Raw genomic sequence first — 27,382 nt, 5'->3', positions numbered from 1 at the left:
TTTGTTTTGGTAAAGATGGTTTCACTAACTAGAAGGAAAAGCTGAAGTGAACTTGAGCTCAAAACCTATGAAACAGAATGATTAGAACTGTTTTTTTTGTTTGTTGTTTATCCCTGTAAGTGTCATTTTCTTGTTTGTTTGTTGACTGAGCTATAAGAGAGGGTCTGGGCTCTGATTGGACAACTTTTATTTACACCGAGCAGCAGAGACTGATAAACATGTTAATCCAACCTTTAATTCGCAGGTAGGTCTTTTTAAGCAGCTCCTGCAGGGAGTGTATCAAGAGTGCTCAAGTCATGTGGTTTGCTATTTATATATAAACAGTGGAGCAGTTGTATCGAAAGTGCAGAAGGTCGTTTGACTGTGTGTGTGTGTGTGTGTGTTCAGTAGGTAGTCCCTGCCACAGGTAGCTGCTGGCAGTGGAGGGGATTGTGGATAGGAGGTGACTGCTGAGAGTTGTAATCTGTTCTGTCTGTCAACCTGAGATTATTAACACAAATAAACAGGGTTTCTGTGGATGGAGGGATTAGAGCTGGAGGAGGAAGTGTTGACTGGGGGATGCAGTGAGAATGAATGAATGAATGAATAAATAAATGAAGGGGGAAAACAGACCCTACATTTTCAGAAACAACTTGGTCAGAAATCACACTATCCACCCCTATCCTTTTGTGTGTATGGTTGGAAGCAAGAATACGGAAAACCTACAGGACAGATTACCCAGAAACCTTGTGGAAGGATGCATTATGGGTCGGGGAGGAACATATTTTGAAAATTATCAAAAGGGTCAGGGTTAGGGTTAGAAAGATTTAATTAAATTTAAGTGCGATATAGGGTGTTTTTCAACATCTTTGTGGATTTCTCAGAGAATAACTCAGGATCTCGGATATTTATGAGTGTGTGTGATTTGGTGCAGAAGAATCCGGATCTGGTTAATTTAAATGTGGTTTCATAAGGGGACTGTTGGGCCTTGGCAGACGTGTCCACTCCCTGGGAGTCTTTCTAGTTTGGTAATGAATTTTTTTTTTTTTTTTGCTCAAACCAAGTTTTCTCTCTTCAGTTGTCTCATGTCAGAAGCTGCCTGTGTCTGCGTCCTGATCCTTTTAGTCCCGTAACCTTTTCCCTGACTTATCTGTTTCCTCGCCTGTGTCTCTCTGCTCCTGCTCCACAACACCGAGACCAGACTTGGCACAGTTCCCCTCTGTGCCGTCACAGATCCAGATCTCGCGAACAAGCCCGGAGTCTGTAATCAACCCTGGGCCCTGCCTGTGTGTGTGTGTGTGTGTCGTGTCCTGTACAGCTGAAATGTCACTCTGCCTTCTCTAGGCCTCGCAGTGCAGACAGGCTGAGTGTGTGACTCTGGGGCTCAGGACCTGCTCAGCGAGGGGGGGGATTATAATGTTCTTTGTTATTGGACAGCAGATGAAGAAGTAGAGTTAATTTATCACCTGCATCTGCTTGTTCGTGTTCGTGTTAAGGAGCCAGACGGACGCTTGTGGCCATGTCGACCCTCCTGCGCTGCATCTCCAGCTCTTCTGCCACTTTCCTGAAGCGGGGGGCCCGTCACAAACTTCCTGGAAGGAGGCAATTCAGGACTTTCCCGGTGTTATGGGACCAAAATGCCTCCAGAGGTAAGAAATGTACAGACTTGCATGCTGTTTTTCTCACAGAGGACAAGTTGTGTCTGTGTGCGTTCTTTGGTCTGTGCCTCCTCGGCGTGTGAGTCGAGGAATGGGAAAGTTAACAGTTCACTCAAGGACACGCTCCTTCTGGCCTGAAGAGTGGAAAACTCCTCCGATCGTGAACTTGTTTGCAGCACGCTACCAAAGATGTTCCCAAAATAGGGAACAGTGGTGCGGGCCATGTGGTAACTTTGTGCTGCGAACATGTGAGAACATGTGAGAGGTCAGTTAAAGGTGACATAGAGAACTTTCACTGCAGCCTGGCCGATTCTGCTCACAGACATTTGTTTATGGAGTCTGTGTTGTTTGCCGGTTACTCTGCCTTTGAGTGTATGTGAATGTTTTGCAAGTTGTACAGTTCTGATTTTAAAGTGTGTCTGTGTGGACGTGTAGGCCGCGCTGCGCTGTGTGTGTGTGTGTGTGCTGGCTCAGGGCCAATCACCTGCTAATAATGTCACCACATTGGGGAGGTCATCCTGCCATGTATGGAGAGAAATGTGTAACCTGACACGCAGCCACACAACATCAGCTCCACACACATACTCAGTTGCTGCACACAAATGTAAAGACACAAATATTTTCCCTTTTAAAAAAATAAAATCACGTTTGCATCAACAGGTTGTTTTTGCTTTTCAAATGAGCTCCTGGGCTCTTTATGTACCGAGGACTCCAGCGGCTCTGTGTGTGTGCAGGTGTGCTCTACAAGGACGTGGTGGTGGGCGTCCCGAAGGAGACCTTACAGAACGAGCGGCGCGTGGCGTTGTCGCCCGCCGGCGTGCAGGCGTTGGTCAAGCAGGGCTTCAACGTGCAGGTGGAGAGTGGAGCTGGAGAGGAATCCAAGTTCTCCGACCAACATTACCTGGAGGCTGGAGCCACCATCACTGACGTCAACGGAGCCTTGAGCTCAGACCTGGTCCTCAAGGTCGGTACAAATCTGGATGAGTCTGGATTCTGACTGAATTTCCACTCTTGATTTTTAACGTCCATTTCCTGCTGCAGGTCCGAGCCCCCTCCCTGAGCGAGGTGGACCTCCTGAAGCCCAACAGCACCTTGGTGAGCTTCATCTATCCGGCGCAGAACTCCGAGCTGATGGCGAGGCTGTCGGAGAGACAGAGCAACGTGCTGGCCATGGACCAGGTGCCCAGAGTCACCATCGCACAGGGCTACGACGCACTCAGCTCCATGGCAAACATCGCCGGGTAACGAGCACGTAGATCCACAGTGTTGGAGCTGTCCATGATTGTGTAGACACAGAAAACATGAGTCGTTTCTTTTTGCTTCCCAGGTACAAAGCTGTGATTCTGGCTGCCAACAACTTTGGCCGATTCTTTACTGGTCAGATCACAGCTGCAGGAAAAGTGCCCCCGGCTAAGGTAACGACCGAGAAGTTAAAATGAGTGATTTAATTTTTCTCCCCCAATAATATACATGAATGTTTCTGCTGCACAGGTCCTGGTTATCGGAGGTGGAGTGGCTGGTTTAGCTGCAGCAGGTGCAGCCAAGTCGATGGGAGCCATAGTGAGAGGGTTTGATACCAGGTACAAGAGGCGGGGGATAAAAGAAACTAGACTTACAATGATGGCTGTGATGATGATGTTGATGATGATGATGATGATGATGATGATGAGGATAAGGATGATGATGAGGATGATGATGATGATGATGATGAGGATAAGGATGATGATGAGGATGATGATGATGAGGATAAGGATGATGATGAGGATGATGATGATGATGATGATGAGGATAAGGATGATGATGAGGATGATGATGATGAGGATGAGGATTGTTAGGATGATGATGAGGATGAGGATTATGATGATGATGATGATGATGATGATGATGAGGATGATTTTGACCTGAGCCTGTCCTCCGTGTCAGGCCGGCAGCCCTGGAGCAGTTCAAGTCTTTCGGGGTGGAGCCTTTAGAGGTCAACATCAAAGAGTCCGGCGACGGGGTCGGAGGTTACGCCAAAGAAATGTCCAAAGAGTTCATCGATGCTGAGATGGCTCTTTTCGCTAAGCAGTGTAAAGAGGTGGACATCGTCATCACCACTGCACTGATTCCAGGTCAGTCGCACCGGTTCTTCCTCCTTCTCTTTTATTTATTCGCCTCGACGGAATTTATTTATTTATTTTTGTATTATCTCGCCAAGTTAAAGAAAGTGAGAAAAATCCTGGATCTGCACCAAAGTTGAACGGGTTCTTCCTTGGTTCACTCTCTTCCCCTCCAGGAGATTTACTGGAATTCATTTGAGTGGTTTTTGATCTTTGCTAACTGACAAACAGATGAATGATAAATGCTGGAACTTTACTACTGATGTTGGCTCAAATCTATTGATTGTGAGCAGGAAATCGAGCATTTCAGCCGTAACAACTTGATAAAGCTTGTTTTTTCCCATTTCCCATTTGTGGCTAGAAATAGATGAGAGGTTATCTGATCCATCTCATCCATCTCTTTTTCTTCCCCTCACCTCTCACGCAGGGAAACGAGCCCCCATCCTGATCAAGAGGGAGTTTGTCGAGTCCATGAAGGACGGCTCCGTGGTGGTGGACCTGGCTGCGGAGGCCGGGGGCAACATCGAGACCATTAAGCCTGGTGAGCTGTATGTCCACAAGGTGAGGAAGCAAAAAGAAACTCTGGCGTTCTGTGTTTTTCACCTGTAATCCACTAATGGTTCTCCTTCTGTTTTGATGAGCAGGGAGTGACACACATCGGCTACACAGACCTGCCCAGTCGCATGGCCTCGCAGGCCAGCGCCCTGTACTCCAACAACGTCCTGAAGCTGCTGAAGGCCATCAGCCCCGACAAGGAGTACTTCCACTATGAGCCCACAGACCAGTTTGACTATGGAACCATTGACCACGTCATCCGCGGGACTCTCGTTATGAAGGTGGGTTTTTTAATTCGCTGTAGCCGTCTGCTGGCAGCCTCCGTCCCCGCTGGCGGCCCTCCCTCTCAGCATGAGTTATCGGATCCTGTCATGCTGTGATCCGGCGCCAAATCAGTACTGAAAACCAGATCCCGGCTGGGAATAGCTCAAGTTGGATTCCAGCAAGAATGTTATAAACGTTTCAAAATATACTTGAATCTTTGACTTTGACACGTTGTTTATGGCAGAGAAATCACGCAGCGTCAACAGGACATATCGGTTTACCCCTCGTCAAACTAAGCATTATTCAGGCCTCTTTAAAAGAGAATTTATCTTTGGAAACCTTCCACTAACCGGTTTCGTGATTGCTGTTTGTTCAGTGTAATCTCCTGTGCCGTCCGTGTGAGAGCTCCCACCGTCCAGGAGAGATCACCCACAGCGCAGGACTCCAGTCCAGTGTTGATGTGTGTCTCGCACGCGAAACTCCGCGGACGTCGACTGTGTTCTCACACTGAGCTGATCGTGTGTGTGTGTGTGTGTGTGTGTGTGTGTGTGTGTTTTCTGGATTATCCAGGACGGCAAGAACATGTTCCCATCCCCGCTGCCCAAAACAGCCCCCCCAGCACCAGTAAAACACAAATCTGTCATCGAGTTGAAGGCTGAGAAAGCGGCAACGATTTCCCCCTTCAGCCGCACCATGACCTCGGCTGGCGTCTACACTGCAGGTCAGACACGAACACGCAGATCAATCATAAGAACACTCACACTTCCAGACGTTTCACTCACTACAAAGTTATTTTTATGAGGGATTTGTAAGGATTCTTTTTTTTTTTCATTTCTCTGCAAAATAAGTTTTTATACTGAAGAATAATAAAATGTACATTCAAATAAACCAACCCCAAACATTTTTAGGAATAATGTCTCTTTAGTTTTGCTTGGCTTAAATTTCTCAAGCCCTTATTTTTACTTATAATTTCTTCTTATTCTGTGTCATATTTTAGTTATGCAATATAAAGGAGTTCCAAATAGAGCTGATTCATTATCATGAACTGAGAATACTTGGTTTTGAATCTCCAACTCCTCTGGCCTAGAAATGTCATCATTGTAAATTCTTTCTTTTATTTTCAGATTTATTTTTATTGAGCAAGTGATTGATATTAGACTGATAATAAAAAATGTGTTTGGCCGTTTTGCTAAAATCAATCTTCGCTGCTGAGATCTTAATGGGACTTTTGAACTTAGACGCAGTTGGAACATAACTCTCTGATCTGTGAAGTTTCAGAAAACACTTGCGTCACTGTTATAAAATAATAATTGTTTGTGGTTTTACTATTAAATTGATGGCAAATAGGAGAGGAACACATTTGAGACTGCACTGCACAGAGAGTCACTCTGTAGAGCTCCAGCCTGCACCGAAGTCCCCTGGTGTTCAATCCAGCTGTACCAAATTTGACAAACTCATATCAGTTCCATTCATTTTCTTCAAGATCGAATAATTTAATGTCTGACAAAAGTGAAAGAAAAATTCTGGATCTGCACCAAAATGTAATGACCTCCTCCTTGAACCATAACAGATCCTTCCACAACTTTTCTGTGGGAATCCAAACAGTTGTTTACATGTAATCTTGCTCACAAACAAACAAAAACAAACAGGGGTGAAGATTTATCCTCTGTGGGCGAGGTGAAGAACGACACACACGTATCAAAGGGGCGACAACAACAAATCTGCTCTTCTCCATCTCTCTGTAGGTCTCTCCACCTGCCTGGCTCTGGGCATCATAGCCCCCAACGCAGCTTTCACCCAGATGGTCACGACCTTCGGCTTGGCGGGGATTGTGGGATACCACACTGTGTGGGGTGTGACCCCCGCTCTGCACTCCCCCCTCATGTCTGTCACCAACGCCATCTCAGGTCAGGAGCCAACGTGAAGTGGTCCTGGACACATTACATGTTTCTGTGATACGATGTTTAATGATTTTCTGGATGTTCTCTGTGTGTCAGGTCTGACGGCAGTAGGTGGTCTGGTGCTGATGGGCGGAGGTCTCACCCCCTCCTCATTTCCCGAGAGTCTGGCTCTGGCTGCCGCCTTTGTTTCTTCCATCAACATTGCCGGTCTGATATTCAACAGAAGTCTAACAATAGAAAACAAGATTCATCCTCTTTCCATTCAACCCCTTTAATAGTGTGTGTCTGTGTCTGTGTGTGTGTGCAGGTGGTTTTCTGATCACCCAGAAGATGTTGGACATGTTCAAGCGTCCCACGGATCCTCCTGAGTACAACTACCTGTACCTGCTGCCTGGAGGGGCATTTATCGGTGGATATGGAGCTTCAGTGGCAGCTGGATACAGCATCGAGCAGGTGACAGTGCACACAGCATCACTCCTCTTACATTTGATACCAGTGGGAAAATAATTTCATGAATAATATTGTCTTTTTATTTCTATTGTGTAATTCAAAACCAGAGATACGAGGTGCTTCACAAAATAAAGTTAGCAAATCATAGAAAAACCAGATCATACTCATCAATGCAATAACACACAACAGATAAAAGAAACCAATACAACTATAAAAGTATCATTTAAAAGTGAAAAGCTATAAAAAAGAAATGCTTGTCTATACATTGGTTATTATAACGTATTAACTTGATTGGTTCTCTATAAGATATCAGTTTTTATTGATAGGTATTAAGAAAATCAATATATTAAACATATTGAAAAATGACCATCGGGATTCTAAAGATGACAACGATTCATTTCAACCTGATCTTTGTTTCCCTTCAGATGATGTACCTGGGCTCAGGCATGTGTTGTGTCGGGGCGCTGGCCGGCCTCTCCACCCAGCGCACCAGCCGCCTGGGCAACACCCTGGGCATGATGGGAGTGGCCGGGGGCATCGCCGCCACGCTCGGCGCCCTCCAGCCGTCCCCAGAGCTGCTGTCTCAGATGTCTCTGGCCATGGCCGCTGGAGGAACCCTTGGTTGGTAACTTCCTGCCTGTGGAGGTTCTGCAGTTGAGATGCACACGATACTCTGTGCTCGTGTCAGTTGATAGACTCGACTTAAGAACATTATCCTTCTATCTTAACTTAAAGTAGATTTATTTTCATATGTGTTGGGGTTTACTCCACAACACATATCAGCAAATATCTGTACATTCTACTGGATCACATGTTTACATATAACAGAAAACAAGTGCGGAAAGAAAATTGCGACCAGCAGCATCGCTTGTGATGAGACTTTGCCATCGATTATATAAAGTGTGATGCAGTCGACCATCACATTAGAGAATAGGCTACACTGGGCTAGTGTTATCCTTCATAATACTCAAGTAGAAAGGTCAGTGTGCTACTTTTACTTTTACTTGAGTACTTCCTCCACCACTGCGCACTAACAAGGTTTCTCACGGTTGCCAGTCTCCATTTAAAAAGAAATCAAATGAATAAAGCTCTGGCGTTTTGCTCCTTTCGATCCAACAGTTGACTGAGCTTTGCATGCAACTCCAACTCCTGAAATGGAGTATTCTTGTTTTTTCTTTTTGCTAATTCATTACAGAGCATCAATCATCCTGTCCAGACTCAGAGACGAGTTGTTGTCGTCATCATGTCTGAATGTCCAAAAATGTTAACAGTGATTTAAGCAAGCGGGATGATAAATGATGTTATCATCAGCACACATGCAGAGCGGGGGGGGGGGGGTTAACTCGTGTTAAATTAGTGACCCTGTGTTTTCAAGAAAACACACTTTAGTACTTAACTCGTGTTTAATCAGATCGTCTTTGAAGACCAGGCTCGGTAACTGGAAACAGGTGTTTGCCTTTTTCATCATTTGCTCTGTTTTAGCTTCTTACTTCACGGTGTTGTTTAACTTCTTTACTTTAACAGCCAGTGTGCATGAGAAGTTTAGTGTCTGCGGTTTGATTTGCCAAAACATTGTAGCTGTTACTTTCCTCTCTTCATCTCGACTGCAGGTCTGACCATCGCCAAGCGTATTGAAATCTCCGACCTGCCGCAGCTGGTGGCGGCCTTCCACAGCCTCGTGGGGCTGGCGGCCGTCCTCACCTGCGTCGCCGAGTACATGATCGAGTTCCCCCACCTGGATACTCACCCGGCCGCTGGCATGGTGAAAACCGTGGCGTACCTGGGCACCTACATCGGAGGCGTCACCTTCAGTGGCTCACTGGTGGCCTACGGCAAGCTCCAAGGTACTGGGCTGCATCTTAATGTTTGTAGCATCTGCAGGACGGTATGTAAATGTATAGTGTGCGTTTCCCAAATTTGAAAGTCAGAAGACTCTTTCCTTTTCCAATCTGATCAGAGCTCACTAATATCTGTCTAAACACACTGAGCCGTGCGTCCTCTGGCACTGATTCTCTCTTTCATCTGGTTAAAGCCCAAGATCCTCTGGTAAATCCAGACCTGGACTCATGAGTCAGCAATTTATATCACAAAGTAAAAGATCAAGAGGAACACATGTGAAGCTTTCTGGTAATTTGCTCATGGGCAGAGCAGTGGCTGCTTGGTTGTGGGTTGGTTGGGGGGGGGGGGGGGGGGCTGCTGTTTGATTTGTGGATTGGTCAGAATCTCAGAGGCCTCCACAGAGAAGTGTCCGGGTTAAAACACACATGTCACATTATACAGTGGCTCTTTATTTTTGTGAATATGTTTGTTGAAATAGTTTTTTCCTTGCAGGCATGCTGAGCTCCGCCCCCCTGATGCTGCCAGGACGTCACATGTTGAACGCCGGCCTGATGGCGGCGTCCATCGGAGGCATCGTGCCGTTCATGCTCAGCACCAGCTACGGCACAGGCATGGGCTGCCTGATGGGAGTGTCGGGGCTTTCCACCGTCATGGTGAGTTCTCACGAAGACGAGGAAATGAGAAGTTGGCAGAAAGAAAAGATTTGCAACATGATTCATCAATTTATTGTTGGAAACAAACAAACAAATCATGTCTTTGATGCTCTAATGTCAATCACTGTTTTACATAAATGTATTAAGTAAGAGGATAAATCAATACTTTTTCATCAACTTCCTTTACCCATGTAGACAGGAGTGTCTCTAGGGACTTTGGGGCCCCTACGTTGAACCAAACCATAACCAAACCATATTCAATCATTCTTGGGGGGGGAAATTGGAAATTGGAAATTGCCTGCTTTGCCAACCTTTTTGCGATTCCTCTGCATTTATAGACATTTTACAAACTTTATCATATCAGATGTGATACACTTTAAGACTCTGTTGTTGCTGTAGAGCTCTCTTAAATCTCGTTTTATCTCACTCAGGAAATAAAGTTTGTTTAAATAAAAGTTTAACTTGAATTCTTCTGCCAACTTCTTGTGTTTTCAACCCCGCAACCTCTCGTCACTTCCAACAGGGTGTGACTCTGACAGCAGCCATCGGGGGGGCCGACATGCCCGTGGTCATCACCGTGCTGAACAGCTACTCCGGCTGGGCTCTGTGCGCTGAAGGTTTCCTCCTGGACAACAACCTGATGACGATCGTCGGAGCTCTGATTGGCTCGTCCGGTGCCATCCTCTCCTACATCATGTGTGTGGTGAGTAGACCGACCCATCTGTCCACATGTGCACGACCCACTCAGCCCATTTCCCCTCAGTCTGAGTTCCTCTCCTCTTCCCCCCCGAGGCTATGAACCGCTCCCTGCCCAATGTGATCCTGGGCGGGTACGGCACCACGTCCACAGCCGGCGGTAAACCCATGGAGATCGTCGGCACTCACACTGAGGTCAACGTGGACCAGACCATTGACATAATCAGAGAGGCCAACAGCATCATCATCACACCAGGTACACGCAACACAAGGCATCATGAACACAGTGGGGGGTTCATCTTTTGCGAACCAAATGAACATTTGAGCTCAGCTGTCCGACAAGGTTCAACCTCATTTTATCTAATTCTGGAATCTGATGAGACTGTGAACAAAAGGACAGAAGTTTAATTTAACATTTGTTTTGTCCCTGTGGAGACACAAAATGATTTATAGAACTAAATGTGCATACATGTTTACTTCCTATACCAGTAAACAGACTTTAATGTGTTAAATTTGTGGAATATCCCTTTAAATAGAGCCAATTACAAATCAGTGCATGAGAGAAACGGCTTTAAACTGGAGTCTGACTGTTATTGGTTGAGCAATAACATCAGCAGAGACAGACATATCTTGGTTTATGTTTTCAGAAATAAAGTTTTAAATTTGCAGAACGGACGATGCAGAATATTTGTGCATTTATGTTTGTGACTATGTTACATAAAACAAAAATATGTTTATTTTCTAAATACAAGTTCCATATATTTATAATATTAACAATACTTTATTGTTAAACTGTTAAATATCATCTTAAGGCTTTGATAATGACATTTTATTTGTATATCAGCTGATACTTTACTCAAAACCAGTCAGGCTCTACTTAGAAACTACTCATTCTGTGTTGACCTGGTTCAACAGTTGACTTCATCAACAGCATAAATTGAAATACCTCAGTGTGAGAAACACAACTTTGAACCTCTGTACACTGAAGGAGAAATTTGAATCTGGTAAATACCCAACAAATATTAACCTTCCAAAAAGAAATTCCATTGGAGAATTTGGTGGTTATTTGAAACCGTGCATTCAAACTTTATTATTAGAACAAGCTTCTTCCGCAGCAGGAAGTCGAGACGCTCCTGGAAGCATCTGGAGCCTTTTGAAGAGACAGGAGTAGAAATGTTTTTTAATATCAGCTCTTCTCATCACTGGACGAGCTGGATCGTCCTCTGCTCTCCAGCTGCAGCTGCTCAACATGTCAGGATCGATACCGTCAACACGCTCTCCCTTCTGATTAACCTCAGCCGACGAACAGGCCCGACTGCGCTGCCAAGCTGCAGATCCACGGGGTTTGAGCCGGAGCTCTGGAGAAGCTGCAAGTTTTTGCAAACCGTTTGGAAGCGGTCAGAAACTTGGACTTGAATTAATTAAAGCTGGAATCCCCAGGCGCGGTGGCCACAAGAGGGAGCAGTTTGTCCACAAATGATCCCACAGCCACCCGGTGGAGACACAAATGCAGTGATTACAGTGAGAGTCAGTGCATGTTTGTTAGCAGAGAGTCAGGGGCTGAAGGGATTGACTCCTGAGTGTGAGGTGATGACCACACGTTGATGTATGAGGCTCGTCTGAGTTACTTGTTGAGTGGCCTGAGCAACAGGAACCACTCTGGAATAACTTGCTGTTGTTTTGCGAATGGCTCCGACCCAACTCAGGGGACAGCTGTGTGGTCCCACATGCTGCTCTGATTAGAGAAACAGTGAAAAGTCCTAGGAGCTATTGAGTCCAGACTCACGACTTCAGCAAAGCACGGCAGTGAGGAAACAGAAGGCTCCGGTTGTCTGGGGAATTAGAAGATGCAGGGTAACGGTCGACTGGCTTCCAAACACGCTCCATTAGGGGCAACGCTGAACTCTGCAAGGTACCTGAGCACCCGGGTTACACAGGGGTCACGCAGGCTCAGGGGAAGGAGCTCTTTGCACGCAGGGGAACCCACATGGACACACCACACATGCAAAAGTTTCCGTCTGAGAAATGCTTCTCGGATCAATGGACCACTGTGATTTAATAAAGAGAGGAGACTTGTGGTGAATGAGGAGGACAAAAGAGACAATACATGGTGGAGGAAGAAGTGGGATGTTGTTTTTTTTTAGAACAAACTGGATCGCTGTGCTTCCACTGAAGAAAGAACAATACCGTGTTAAAGACTGAGAACGAGAACACAAAATCCACAATATGAAATTGGATAATGGGATAAAAAACAACAACATACAAAAAGGAGTGCTTACAGAATCTCTAGACACTTGTAAAATAAAGTGTTTTGTATCCTAAGATAAAGAATGCAACTTGTGTGTTTGTGTAACTGTTTGTGTACTTTCTGTCCAGGCTGGGGTCTGTGTGCAGCCAAGGCTCAGTACCCGATCGCAGACATGGTGAAAATGCTGAAGGAGCAGGGGAAGAGTGTCAGGTGAGTCTCTGCTCTCGTGTCCTGAACAGATGAGATAACTGCTCTGTTTATCAGCTGGGGTCAAACCCAGAGGCCACAGTCACTGATCTCTATTTTTAGAATTTAAATTAGAAGGTTTCTAAAATAACACATCTATCAGGTTGTTAGTGGGAATTATTTTGTCTCTTGTCTTTTCTTAGGCGAGTGGAAAATGGCAAAGTACATTTCAAAGACAGTATAAAAAGACAGAAGTATATATAGGTTTACTATTGCATTAAAGGTTAATGTAAAATCCATGAGTATTGTAATTTGTTGCTATTTTATGATTCTGTTCCACGACTTATCAGTAGAAATGTTTTACTTCACTTCTTTACATAACAACTGTATTAAGTAGTTTTCATATTGAATGTGATGTGATGATGGACAAAATATAACTCCAACTATTCAACAGTATATAAAGTAGTTGATAACAGATTAACTCCAACAGGAATCATGTGAAAACATTAATTATCAGTAATAATAATCATATAATACACAGTAAAACCATGATGCCACTCAGAGAACACACACCAAGGCCTAATATAAACGACATCATAGAAAGTTTTAGCTGTGAATTCTGAACTATGTCAAAACTAACAGAGCTCCTCAGAACAGAAAAAATATATAAATAGATAAACTGAGGAGCACAAATTCCAAATTCATGCAGTTGCCCTTGAAGGCACCACCTGGTCCCCTCATGAAACCTTATTTTAATTCACTAGATATCAGATTTGTATTTGGCTCAGCACCAAATTGCAAACGCTCATAAATTTCAGTCTCCTAAACATGTTTGATTTTGTTTTTCTTCAAGATCTATGAATTATTCTAAGAATGTTAAAGAATGTGAAAAAAGAAATCCTTCATTTGCCCTTTGATCCAGATCCACACCATATTTCTTTCTACCAATTTTCGTGGTTATCTATCCAGTAGTTTTCACTTGACTGATTCCAACTTAATGAACGCTTCAACGTCTTCTTTCCTGAAGTAAATCAGTTTATTTTAGAAAGAGACAGGTGTATTTTTATGTTTTGTGCATCTGGATCCAGGAGTTGTGTGTTTTAAATTAAAATATTGATGAAAAGCCATATTTTGTGTCCGTCTCCGACAGGTTTGGGATCCACCCAGTGGCCGGCCGCATGCCCGGCCAGCTGAACGTCCTCCTGGCCGAGGCCGGTGTTCCCTATGATGTGGTCCTGGAGATGGATGAGATCAATGAAGATTTCCCTGGTAAACTTGTTATTTAAAAAATATTTACTGCTACAAGCTTTTCACTTTGGCAGGGAGGCGTCGGATATTACTACAAACAATTATATCTAATAATTGCATCCCCTCCCTTTCATCTCCACTTGCAGCAGCCTTGAGTTGGGTCCCGGTATTTAGACGTGCCCTGTTATCTGGGCAACAGCCTTGTTTTCTTAGCAACCAGGCATGCAGTCTGACACATATGGTTCTGTTTATGACAAAGGGAGATAAGTGTGGTGCCGGAGAACCCAGTAACATTAGCGAGGACAATTTGGCTTTTTGCGGTCTGCGCATTCATCTGTTCTATGTAAACATGTGTGTACGTTTTTCCGCGGCCCACAGAAACCGACCTGACACTGGTCATCGGAGCCAACGACACAGTGAACTCTGCAGCACAGGAAGATCCCAACTCTATCATCGCTGGCATGCCCGTCCTGGAGGTGTGGAAGTCCAAACAGGTTCGTTCGTCTCTCCTGAATGACGCAGAGATATTTCTAACAGTACATCCTCTCGTGTCTTGTTGTTGTGGTGCAGAAGGTAAACACGTACACGTCTCGTCCTGATTTCCCTCCAGGTGGTTGTGATGAAGCGCACGTTGGGCGTGGGCTACGCCGCAGTGGATAACCCCATTTTCTACAAGCCCAACACATCCATGTTGCTGGGAGATGCCAAGAAGACCTGTGACAGCCTGCAAGCCAAGATCAGAGAGGCCTTCTACTAGTTAGCGCCCTCTATAATATCATGTACAGCAGTTCTCTAACACAGCGGCAGGTTAACAGATACTACAGGATTTCAGGAGCAATAGATTTTTCAGAGTATAGATTTACTGGGTCTGCAACTAAAGAAACTGTAACTGCAGAAGAATTGATTTTTTTTTGTTGAAACTAAGGGATATGAAAACTGCTGATTTGTAAATAAAATATTTAAACATATCTAAGTCCATTTTGTCCTGTGCATTATTATATATGTGTATATGTATGTGGGAAATCCTATGAACTGTAGCTTCTATTAATTCATTGTAATTCCACGTGTTTCCAGCCCAAATCATTCACGTTACGTAACTGTAAACAAAAAACGCTTTATTGCATATAGTTAAACAAATGGTGCCTCAGTTTCCTTTACAAAATGAAAGATCTCTCAGGCACACAGGCTGGAGCTCGCATGCGAGTCTCCTCCTGATGGACGACCTGTAGCGGATTCCAGTTTTTCGTCAGCACTTTCCAGCAGAAACCTTGGCTTTGTTGACGACTGAGTGCAAGTAGGAGTAGAAGAACAGAAGGTTGTCATATTCTCCTTTATACTCCCGAGCGAGGCAGTGCTCGTGGAAGTCTGTGAGGAAATAATAAATAGCCTCGATGGTAGACAGGTAGGTGTCTGGTTTGCCCTTCTGATGGCGCCAGAAACACGTTTTCCTCGCCCTGAGCTCGACCTGGAGCAAATCTGGAAGAGAACACGAGACAACGCGGGGATGAGATCATGCCAAACAAGTATTGTGTATAAAGTAAGTTTGACCTTTATAATCACCAGCAGTCGAGGCCCTTTGAAAAGCTGCATAAATGAAATTACCTTGCAGTCTCTCATCTGTGCTGATCTTGTTGGTCTGGTTCCATGTGCTGTCAATGAAGACCACCCTCTGCAGGGGAAACACCCTGGACTCGGAGCCCTCTGCCTCGTCGGGGGTCCCCTCGCTCTCCCCACCGTGTGTGGCACCTTGAACTTCCTCACTTTTCAGCCTCTTGATGCAGGGCTCACCGGGGTCATGTGACCTGCTGTCAGACCTGTCATGCAAACACTGCATCATGTCTTGGACCGAGACAGCCCCTGGACCCGGGAACACCAGCACCACCTCCAGAGAGCAGAGTGAAAACACAGATTCACATTGGAACACACACAACAAGAGCAGAGTTTAAAACAATGTGTTTTTAAGATGTGTTGATTCTACAGTTGGCGATTTGTACGTGTTCGGGATTAGGAAGCACCGAAGAGGAGAAAATTCAAACAGTTGAAAACTAAAAACAGAAGATTGACCTCAGTAAAAAAGAGGAGGAGGCACAAAGAGAAATCTGAAACTGTCAAAGTCAATAAACAGATTAAATAGCATGTGCACTAAAGCCACTGTAATCCTGCATTTTATGATGCTGAATACGACTAATGCCATGAAATTTAAATCGTCAAGCATCAAATATGAAAATACAGCAACTGATTTAATCTTTTGAATATATTATAAATTCCACGTTATGAAGTTGTATACAGTGCGGATCAGTGGATACATGTGGTTCCACAACAAATACAGGTGATCGTGAACAATAACACGCATCTACGTCAGAATCAGATGAAGAGGATTTAGTGAACAGTAACAGAACCAAAACAAGATCCAGAAGCATCTGCTTGCAATAAGAATAAAATAAAGATGAAAAATTAAATAACATGCAATGACGAAAGTGGTTTTCCACTAAGTGAAAACATGGAACAACAGCTGAAACATAAAAGTATTTGAGATCTATTTTGATTATCAGTTAAACTTTTGATTTCCAGACAAAAAGTACCAGACATTTACTTCTATGAGCTTCTTAAATAGGAGGAAATGCTACTTTTCATACTTTGTGAGATAATATATTGAATTTATTAAATTTTTTTCATTGAGCAGATAGACGAGTGACGTTTGGAAAAATGTAAACGACTTTGACCTTTTGGATAAACTGTTCAGCCTCAGTTATTTGTTTCCCCTACATGTATTCATATATAAATATAGACAGTGGAATCTGTAACTTTTTAGCCCCCAAATATCCACACCGGTCTTCCTCTATAACTAACCTTGTCCTTATGGTACTCAGGTATGCAGGGGTACGTGTATATGGTGACGTCGCTCTGTGCGAGGATCTTGGCGTGGATCGCGGTGCTCTTGCCATCTGTCTCATTTGGATGTTTGATGATGTCGATCTTCACTGGAAGCTGAGCACAACACACGATACAGAGAGGACAGTTCAATTTCAACCACAACATGTACATTAGTCCATAGATCGCACACAAAAGAAATGACTCAACTTTTTCCACTATATTAAGATGCTACCATCACATCAGAGCTGAGGGCCTCTTCCGAAAAGAACAATCAAGTGAGTCCTGACCTCTGACTGACCTTGAGTGAGGGGATTTCTTGCAGGCTGACACCCAGTAACGAGCAGCATGTGTAGCAGAAAAACATCCTTGATCCGCCACATTTAGAGCACTTCAATCTGCCCCTCTGCTGCGCTTTCTCCAGCACTGCATGTGAAGCCAATTTTAGACCGTGGAGAGGCGGCTTGGCCGGCTCACGAGCGTCTGATGAATCGCTGGAGACTGTTGTTTTGTCAAGGCAACCGAGCTGGAGATGCTGGTCCGGATCCAGGCCGCTCATACTTGCTCTTTGGATTTTGACAGACTGGTCCTTCAGAACGTGGGACCTACGTTAGGAGCAGAACAAGGGCGACAATCACATATTAGCCAACAGAAATAATCCAACATTTACATAACTGTAAAGGAGAGGCGCGCAATAATGTGGAAAAGCCATTAAACAAGCTGAAGGTTGTTAATGAAAAGTTATTTTTTAAGTAGATGGATTGAGTTGGAAAGAATTTGGTATTTTAATATAATACTAAGACAGTGATGTCACTGGATGGTGTCTGGAATTTTGAAAGAAAAAATATGATATATTTCACGCAATATCTTTTCATGGTTACAAAGGCAAAAACGTTAGGAAAACATTTCTACTTTCTGATTCTATTTTAACTACTATCTACCGGCTACTATCTGTGCATGTGAGTTTTTATACATTATGTACGCATAGGTAGGTATGTAGACATTTGTATTTTGTTATTGTCATAACTTCTTGGTATTTTATTTGTCCCGTTTCCATTTTTCTGACCTGTTAGCTGATCTAGTTTTGAATATTTTGCTTGGATTTTCCTGAAGTTTTATTTTTCCATGTTTGCAGAGCATAACATTTATTAGTTCACAACTTTCTGACCGTAGAGTGAAATGACCACTGAGTCTCTTTCAGCTTTTTTCAACAGTAATTAATTATATAATCTGATCATATTCAGCAATTCCTTTGTTAAATCTGTGAGCACCATTTATCAAAATACACAAGTACTGTATCCAAGTGCAAATTGTGGTACTTGTACTTTCTTAAGTATTTTCCATTTTCTGCCAGTTTACACTTCTAAGCATTATGAAGCCATCTCCTTGGATTGTGGATCCTACTTTTGTAAACAAATTAATAATAATAATAATAATACATTTTATTTATAAGGCGCCTTTCAGGATACTCAAGGTCGCCGTACAACAGTCAACAATACAGTTAATTAAAATTTGTAAAATGCACAAAGCAGAGCAGCAGCAGAACAACAGCTTCAGCGGACAGGAACATTAAAAGTTATATGCCTGCCTAAACAGGCAGGCATATAACTTTGCATCACTAATAGTCATTATTGATATAATAAACTGAGAGTTTATAACTTAAACAATGTGGCAGCTTTCTCAGTTTATTAGGTACAGACACCTATCAGACTCCTTAATGGCTGATCAATTCATTTTAACACTTTTTATTGATAACAGCTCTCTGAATGTTGTATGTTATATTGATTATGCTTTCACAAAAAAAGAATGTCTTAGATTTGAAGTCCAACACAACAGATCTCACCTCCATGAAGATTACACTTTATCTTGTGTATATAAGACGTGTTGCTTCTATTTGGAGGCTGCAGGTTGTGTTGATGCTGTTGTTAACAACAGGAGGAACACTTTCTCTATGCATTTATACTGTTCATCAACATCAACACTATAACCTTCATAAAGTGGGATATACTGTAGGACTGTTGTTTTAGACTGTACCCTAATAAACTGACAATGGGAAAACTACAACGAATACCGAGCATCAGCTAAAGCAACAACACTACATAAGTATTAGCGAAACACAAGCGACTACACACAATGTGGCGAAGTTGCGTTATAACCACGTATTTGTAAATGTCGCTGTAAATAAACACTTCACAGTGGAGCTAACGTGACAGCACAGTCAACATAAGCATTTCGTGCTGGTGAAGCTAGCTCCTGTTAGCATGTCTGACAGCACCACAGCCACTGTCGCTTCGGCTAAATGCTAACACACAGAAAACCCTGATGGCTGGAGTAAGAAAACGGTGAATACCAAAGGACACGAGACGTCAGCGTGGTGCGGATGAGCTGGAGGCAGGTTGACGTCCGCTAGCTCGATGCTACTCCTGTTACACACGTGTCTACCGGTGTTTACGTTCAGGGACGTGAGCGTCTTCTTCTACGCCGGAAGTAGAGCTCCAGAGGAGAAAAGGTAAACAATGAGATAAAAAACACTTAGTTTTGTTTTTGTTTGTTTCATGAATTAAGTCTCTATAACATTGTATCACTGTATCTTGTATTATTGTTATTATTAGTTCAATGAGGTTAATTTGATTATCATTACATTATTATTAGTTAAATCATTTAGATTTAGTTTTATTGTTAAAAGCAGAGTATAACTCATTCTCTCTGGTAATGCACTTCTTATTTCAAATATTTAAAATGGCCTTTTAATGACATATTGACCCTTAACTTTTATTTAAGTTTCACTCTGAACATTTTCCATTTCTGTTGCCCACTAAAAAAATTAAATCATACACCACTGACCACAAAAAAATATCTCCGTGGTAATGGTAATTAATCACTGTTATCATATATCAGTATACTGGATAGGTATAGATAGATAGATAGATAGATAGATAGATAGATAGATAGATAGATAGATAGATAGATAGATAGATAGATAGATAGATAGATAGATAGATAGATAGATAGATAGATAGATAGATAGATAGATAGATAGATAGATAGATAGATAGATAGATAGATAGATAGATAGATAGATAGATAGATAGATAGATAGATAGATAGATAGATAGATAGATAGATAGATAGATAGATAGATAGATAGATAGATAGATAGATAGATAGATAGATAGATAGATAGATAGATAGATAGATAGATAGATAGATAGATAGATAGATAGATAGATAGATAGATAGATAGATAGATAGATAGATAGATAGATAGATAGATAGATAGATAGATAGATAGATAGATAGATAGATAGATAGATAGATAGATAGATAGATAGATAGATAGATAGATAGATAGATAGATAGATAGATAGATAGATAGATAGATAGATAGATAGATAGATAGATAGATAGATAGATAGATAGATAGATAGATAGATAGATAGATAGATAGATAGATAGATAGATAGATAGATAGATAGATAGATAGATAGATAGATAGATAGATAGATAGATAGATAGATAGATAGATAGATAGATAGATAGATAGATAGATAGATAGATAGATAGATAGATAGATAGATAGATAGATAGATAGATAGATAGATAGATAGATAGATAGATAGATAGATAGATAGATAGATAGATAGATAGATAGATAGATAGATAGATAGATAGATAGATAGATAGATAGATAGATAGATAGATAGATAGATAGATAGATAGATAGATAGATAGATAGATAGATAGATAGATAGATAGATAGATAGATAGATAGATAGATAGATAGATAGATAGATAGATAGATAGATAGATAGATAGATAGATAGATAGATAGATAGATAGATAGATAGATAGATAGATAGATAGATAGATAGATAGATAGATAGATAGATAGATAGATAGATAGATAGATAGATAGATAGATAGATAGATAGATAGATAGATAGATAGATAGATAGATAGATAGATAGATAGATAGATAGATAGATAGATAGATAGATAGATAGATAGATAGATAGATAGATAGATAGATAGATAGATAGATAGATAGATAGATAGATAGATAGATAGATAGATAGATAGATAGATAGATAGATAGATAGATAGATAGATAGATAGATAGATAGATAGATAGATAGATAGATAGATAGATAGATAGATAGATAGATAGATAGATAGATAGATAGATAGATAGATAGATAGATAGATAGATAGATAGATAGATAGATAGATAGATAGATAGATAGATAGATAGATAGATAGATAGATAGATAGATAGATAGATAGATAGATAGATAGATAGATAGATAGATAGATAGATAGATAGATAGATAGATAGATAGATAGATAGATAGATAGATAGATAGATAGATAGATAGATAGATAGATAGATAGATAGATAGATAGATAGATAGATAGATAGATAGATAGATAGATAGATAGATAGATAGATAGATAGATAGATAGATAGATAGATAGATAGATAGATAGATAGATAGATAGATAGATAGATAGATAGATAGATAGATAGATAGATAGATAGATAGATAGATAGATAGATAGATAGATAGATAGATAGATAGATAGATAGATAGATAGATAGATAGATAGATAGATAGATAGATAGATAGATAGATAGATAGATAGATAGATAGATAGATAGATAGATAGATAGATAGATAGATAGATAGATAGATAGATAGATAGATAGATAGATAGATAGATAGATAGATAGATAGATAGATAGATAGATAGATAGATAGATAGATAGATAGATAGATAGATAGATAGATAGATAGATAGATAGATAGATAGATAGATAGATAGATAGATAGATAGATAGATAGATAGATAGATAGATAGATAGATAGATAGATAGATAGATAGATAGATAGATAGATAGATAGATAGATAGATAGATAGATAGATAGATAGATAGATAGATAGATAGATAGATAGATAGATAGATAGATAGATAGATAGATAGATAGATAGATAGATAGATAGATAGATAGATAGATAGATAGATAGATAGATAGATAGATAGATAGATAGATAGATACATAGATAGGTAGATAGATAGATAGATAGATAGATAGATAGATAGTTAGTTAGATAGATAGATAGATAGATAGATAGACATTTAACTGTAAATTGAGAAAAGCAGTATTCCTTAGAATCATTTACATATCAACAGGGTAGTGACGTCATTTTTTTATTAATATTTTCACATCTCAGAATTTGTCCCTATTGAAATAATATGAAACGAAATTGTTGTGCAGTCAAATTAAATGGAATAATTCAGTTATAACAAAGTTATTTGTCTTCACTCTGCTACTCTGGTAATTTCGGTGATGCTCTGTCAGCCGAGTTAAATTAAGCCGCTCGTGTCCTCGAGTCTCGTTGCATTAGCACAGATATTTCCTCCAAGATGGCTGATCAAGGCCAAAAGTAGTGAAAAACATCCAAATGTGTCTGTCATGTTCGGAGCCAGATGTGCTCGGAGTGACGTGAAACAGTTTGTTTTATGTCCGATTTCAAAGATACCTGGACTCTTCCACTTTTTATGAAACAGACCATCGCATGCAGACGTGCCTGGCAAACAGATGTGTGTCGAATTAGACCTGTCGGTGTCTGTGATATTAGAGTCCAAACAATCAGACAACTGCCATATGCGTGCTGTGGGCCAGGATGTTTGGAATCATGGCAGTGAAGCTTATCAATATTAGTCCTATTATTCACACAGGGGTCATCTGTCAGCCCTGAAGACTTCTGAGACGTTCTGTTAAATATGGCCGTGCATAAAAAGAAAAGCATTACAGTCCATTAACCGCACAGATTCAAACGTGTCTGTGCTTTAGTTTTCAGAGACAGGATTTTCCTGATTATGTCCTGCAATGTGTTTTATGGTCTGTATGCTCTGTGTTGCCCTCTGCACTATATTGTCACATAGCGAGACACAGCGTTATCGTGGTTGAGATTCATCTGCCTGCCTCCACTCTGAATGGAGAGGCTTCTCCTGACGTGTGTTTTCATTAAATTCATTCATTTCCCATCGATTTCTGTTTAGTCTGAACGTCCGACCACATTTCAGGAATGTTTGTTTTACTGACGACAGCAGCTCTGGACCGATTTCTCTGTTAGTGATGCATTATTTCCTTCAGCATGTTGTTGCCAGCTCTAAATACAGTCAGACAAATATAAATATGATTCTAATATTGAAACTATGGTTCATCCAGGTTCTTTCTGTGAGGAGTGTGCGTGTTCTCCCCGGTCCACTGACGTGCAGCTTCGGTCAAGAGACTCTTAATGGCCCTCAGTGTTGTTTGTCTCTGTATTTCAGACGTGTGATACGCTGGCAGCCTGTCCACGGTGCACCTCACCGCTCCACCAGTGTCAACGGGGATGGATCCCAGCCTCCCCCAGCGGCCATGAAACTATACGGGGTATGAAGCATGGATGAATGAATGTATCCAGTCTGCTTGACACCAGCAGCACACAATGAATCAATAGAATGACGTCTAGACGGCTTCATGACACCTCCGTCCTTCTGGGCCTCAGGTAACCACACACTGATTATGTATATTTGAAATGGTTTTCACGCTGCCAAACTTTCCCTCGTCTACATTGTGTTACTTCTTCTTACAGTTGCCGAGCGTATTTTTATGATCCAAAGCCTGAACTCCTCTTATGACAGAACAAGGTCTTGAGTTGTTTCCCGACAGCAGCTGGAGACGAGAGTCCTGCTCATGGTCACATAAAGTAAAAGTGTGTTTTTTTATGGTTGAAAATACTTGAATGTGCTAAGACAAACGTAGTATGTATCCACAAAATATTTACAACAAATTAATTGAGAGTTCAGTGTGTGAAAGCTTGATTTTTCATCATAAATGAGACAGTAGTGTTCAAATGCATCACCTTTAACTATTAAAGTAAATCCCCTTTCATTTCATAAAATCACTGTATACATCTTTAAATGCTGCAAACCTATGTTACCACTTCGTTTAATTATTTAAAGATGCACTTCATGAAATCATCATCTATTTAAATTCAAAAGGTATTTGAATCGTGCTCTGTTTCAAACATCCAACACAGTAGGAGTAAACGTTTCCATTAAAAGTGCCCTGGTCTCTCTGGATAATCCACAGACTGTGGTGTCAGTAGTTTTGAGGGAGACAATTCTTTAGTTAGAATGTTGTTCCAATACCTTAATGGATCAGCAGGTTACAAAAGTTTTACCGACCAATGCCAGCATTCCTCTGTTAATATAAAAGTTTCTTGGAATTCAAGTTTACAAAACAGACGGTGTGTTTCCATGGAATTTGGTACACTCCCTGCCGGACCCCTGAAATAACCACTGGATCCTCAATCCCTGAAAGATGTCAGTACTGCTGTCAATCTATTAGTTGGACAGATAAGCAGATATAATATTCACTTCACCCTATTCACCTCCACCCCTTCATATCCAGAGCTCATGAGAATCCACTCCTCATCCCAACGTCTAGAACAGATCTCTGACCATTAGTTAGTGGCTTTCAAACCTAAAACTCAAGCTAGAAAAAGCCAGATACCATCCATCCATCCATCCATCCATCCATCCATCCATTCATCTATTATCTATACCACTCTTGATGTTGCAGGAGGAGCTGGAGCCAATCCCAGCTGACACTGGGTGAGATGTGGGCTCCACCCTGGTCAGGTCACCAGTATCTTGCAGGGTCAACACACATTCCCACTCTACGGTCTCCAATTAATCTGACCCCAATTTGCATGTCTTTGGCATGTGGGAGTAGAACCAGCAACCTTTACTAAAACAAACTTTATTATATACTTTCCAAATTAGATCTAAAATTACAGTGAAAGTGTAGTTGTTATTTGTGATGTAAAGATATTTAGTGTTGGTTCTCTGGTGATAATCGATTTTATTCTTATCTCCTTTTATTCTATTGTTATTTTACTCTTCAGCACTTTTGGTTGAATCTGGTTGTTTTTAAATATGCTTTGAAAAGTAATCTTTATTTGATTTAGATTTTTATTACAAAACAATATCTTTGGTGCTATAGCCAGGCCAATGTGTGTCGTTATATTCTCTCTGGAAAAGAATAGGCCGGCTAGCCCTCCACTTTTTATTAAAATGGTCATCCAGTTGTTCTTCTCTCCTCAGTTTCATGTCAAGAAGTGAGTGTGTTCTTTAAAGCATAATAGGGTATTATTATAAACATCTTTTCTTAATAAGAGCTTATCATTTCCCTGTGTGGTTTAGAAACACTGTCAGGGAAAAGTGCGATATTGCGGTGAGTTGCTGGCGGTCCCGGCCCTCTTTCACAACCGTCTGGTGTTCTGGGGATTCCGTGCTAAGGCCTGCAAACAGAGAATTCCCCAGGTTACATAACCCCAGAGTTCCTCCGGGGGGGAAACGGAGGTTTACAGCCCTGAAATGTATCAAGTCAAGCTGCGTGTTCCCCCCCTCCTCCTCCCCTCCTCCCGGGGCCTCCCCTTTCCTCCCGCTGTCCCAACACCACCTCTCCACATCGCACGAGACTCCCCAGCCTCTCTCCCTGTTCATCCTCACTGGCCTTTCTCTCTTTCTCATCCTCCTCTCCGTCTTCTGCTCGTCTCAGTCCAACCTCTCCTGCAGTGTCAGACTTCCTTCAACCTCCCGGCAGCCTCTGCTCGTGCCCGCACACGCTGCCTGTGATATTGGGATGTGGTTGTCTGCGTTCATGCTTCTACCAAAATGCAAATTCAGAGCTACTGGTTCAAATCACTGGAATGAATGGCAAACCCTTGTCATAGAGTCGTTATTCATCAGGACGTCCATCGAACTGCACAGAGGCTCCTCGGCTGCTTGTTTGAGCAAAGATAATGAAGATTTATCTGAAGATGATGATGTATAATTATACATATATATTAAAAAAGCCCTTTTTAGAGTCCATTGTACTCGGTTCTATATGATGCACTTGTGGTGCAGCTACAGTTGAGCTGAAAGGACAAAACCTTTGCATTTATACTTTCTCCTATTATCCCATCATGGGCCAGTGCAAGTCAGATGTGTTAAGTTCCTCCTCTACAAGCGATCTAAGGCATAAATGAATGTGTGGATTAACTGTTTCAACAAGTGCTATGGCCTCGACAGAGGGACACGAGGTATTTCCTTGGATGCTGGAAACACAAAGGCCTCAAGGCTACGAGATTCAATAATACTAAAGTTTGTTTGGGATCTGTGAGCTGCTATCATTTTATTTGTATGTTTGTGTCTTATTGTTTTTTTTATAGATATTTGACCTTTTGTGTCTGCAATTAAGTTGAATTGAAAGAGGCAGAGTGAAGTTTAACTGAACTGATATTATAACTTGTAAAACGGTCAAGTTGTGTTTTGAAACCACAGTAAACCACTGTAACTACTGATGTGTCGTCAGCTTATAACACATTTTTGGATTCCATTACTATCAACAACACACCTGACCCTAAGTTATGACTTCACCTGATTATCGATAAGCTATTATTCATAAAATCTATTCAGCCGGTCTGATAAATAACCTGCTTGAACACAATCGGCGACGACATCACGAGGCGAAAACGTTTTTTACTGTCAAAGAGCTCTAGGTCATCGCTGGCAAGAGCAGAGCTGCTTTCATAATTTCACTGTTTGATAAATCTAATGCACAACAGATGAAGACAAGTGCACTGGAATCACAGAATTTGTCAAATGAAGAAAAAAAAGCATTAAAAGAATGATTTGTGATTTCAGGAGCGTTTTATTAAACACAATCTGTGGGTCTTGGAATCACCTTGTAAGTGTGATCCATGTGTCTGGCGTGCATGTGTTGCGTCTCCTCTCCTGGAAGTCTGCAGCTCCGCGCCTGTGACAGTTCTCCCTCACTCTCCTCTGGCTCCGGCCTCGCCTCGTCCTGCTGGGAATACACGGCCTTGAGTCTGAAATGTGTTTACATTTTGAGTATGTAACAAATTATCTGCTAAGACTAACTTTGCGTGACTTGGCAGAAGCCTTCACCTTGCTCAGATGTTGTTTGGGTCAAACGTATTTCAGGGGTTTGCTCTCTCAATTTGACTGTCTTTATCTGACAGGGGTTCTCCAAGCCAGATGTGAACCCGGGCAAAAGGTAAATCTCGTGCTCCGGGTCTGTCTGTGTTTTTATGCCTGCACGCACAGCTTTATATACGTGTGCATGAGCGTATGGGAGACCTGCCAATATGTCTGTGCTCTGACCAAACTCCACTGATGCTCAGTTTAATACAACTTCAGAGGGAATTAGTGAAAGAAGGATGTGTTTTTGATCTCTTCCATCACAAATGAATGGATTTATCCTCTCAGATCTGACCCTCATTTATCAGACTGAGTTTATTTATGCACATCATAAGCTCCGGGCCGTCCAAGGACTCTGACGTTTTCCCAAATGTTTCTTTCACAACGTGTGTTCAGCTTTCTGAGAGACAACATCGACGCATTAGATCATCTCGTCATTCAGTCGTTAAGATGGGAAATGGACTGCTTAGTATCTCCAGAGCACTTTGGTAATAACAGAGTTCGGCAAACGCTGTTTACAGAGGAATTACAGCGTTAGAGGCCAAAACAACCTAACATTCATAAAGTGATTGTGGAGATGAGGTGAAGACGAATCCCCGAGCAGTCGTTTTCCAGTTAGAGCAGAATCACTGCAACTCAGAGATCAAGTCCTGATACTCAAATATACACGTTTGCTTGGAACTAGTCTGA

General features: G+C 41.6%; 2 protein-coding genes across 2 annotated transcripts; one reads left to right on the top strand and one right to left on the bottom strand.

Moving 5' to 3' along the window:
* The first annotated feature begins 1,228 nt into the window (after positions 1-1,228).
* Positions 1,229-14,749, top strand: LOC128447165 (NAD(P) transhydrogenase, mitochondrial). The gene is made up of 21 exons (XM_053429684.1): positions 1,229-1,628; positions 2,372-2,601; positions 2,679-2,878; positions 2,965-3,052; positions 3,129-3,217; positions 3,561-3,748; positions 4,164-4,297; positions 4,381-4,572; positions 5,126-5,276; positions 6,301-6,462; positions 6,553-6,663; positions 6,764-6,909; positions 7,332-7,527; positions 8,517-8,750; positions 9,238-9,398; positions 9,922-10,101; positions 10,191-10,350; positions 12,471-12,552; positions 13,679-13,797; positions 14,155-14,270; positions 14,387-14,749. The coding sequence occupies exons 1-21, from the start codon at positions 1,499-1,501 to the stop codon at positions 14,531-14,533; spliced, it is 3,216 nt and encodes a 1,071-aa protein (XP_053285659.1). The 5' UTR covers positions 1,229-1,498; the 3' UTR covers positions 14,534-14,749.
* A 121-nt stretch (positions 14,750-14,870) lies between these two features.
* On the bottom strand, positions 14,871-19,122 carry dtwd1 (DTW domain containing 1). The gene is made up of 5 exons (XM_053429661.1): positions 18,998-19,122; positions 16,949-17,252; positions 16,627-16,764; positions 15,379-15,658; positions 14,871-15,252 (listed from the first exon to the last, which is right to left on the bottom strand). The coding sequence occupies exons 2-5, from the start codon at positions 17,204-17,206 to the stop codon at positions 15,023-15,025; spliced, it is 906 nt and encodes a 301-aa protein (XP_053285636.1). The 5' UTR covers positions 17,207-17,252; positions 18,998-19,122; the 3' UTR covers positions 14,871-15,022.
* Positions 19,123-27,382: the final 8,260 nt, after the last annotated feature.

The sequence above is a fragment of the Pleuronectes platessa genome, chromosome 1, assembly GCF_947347685.1.
Source record: "Pleuronectes platessa chromosome 1, fPlePla1.1, whole genome shotgun sequence".
NCBI lineage: Eukaryota > Metazoa > Chordata > Actinopteri > Pleuronectiformes > Pleuronectidae > Pleuronectes > Pleuronectes platessa.
The sequence above is the reverse complement of the archived record's forward strand: the minus strand, read 5'-3'. Positions and strand labels throughout refer to the sequence as shown.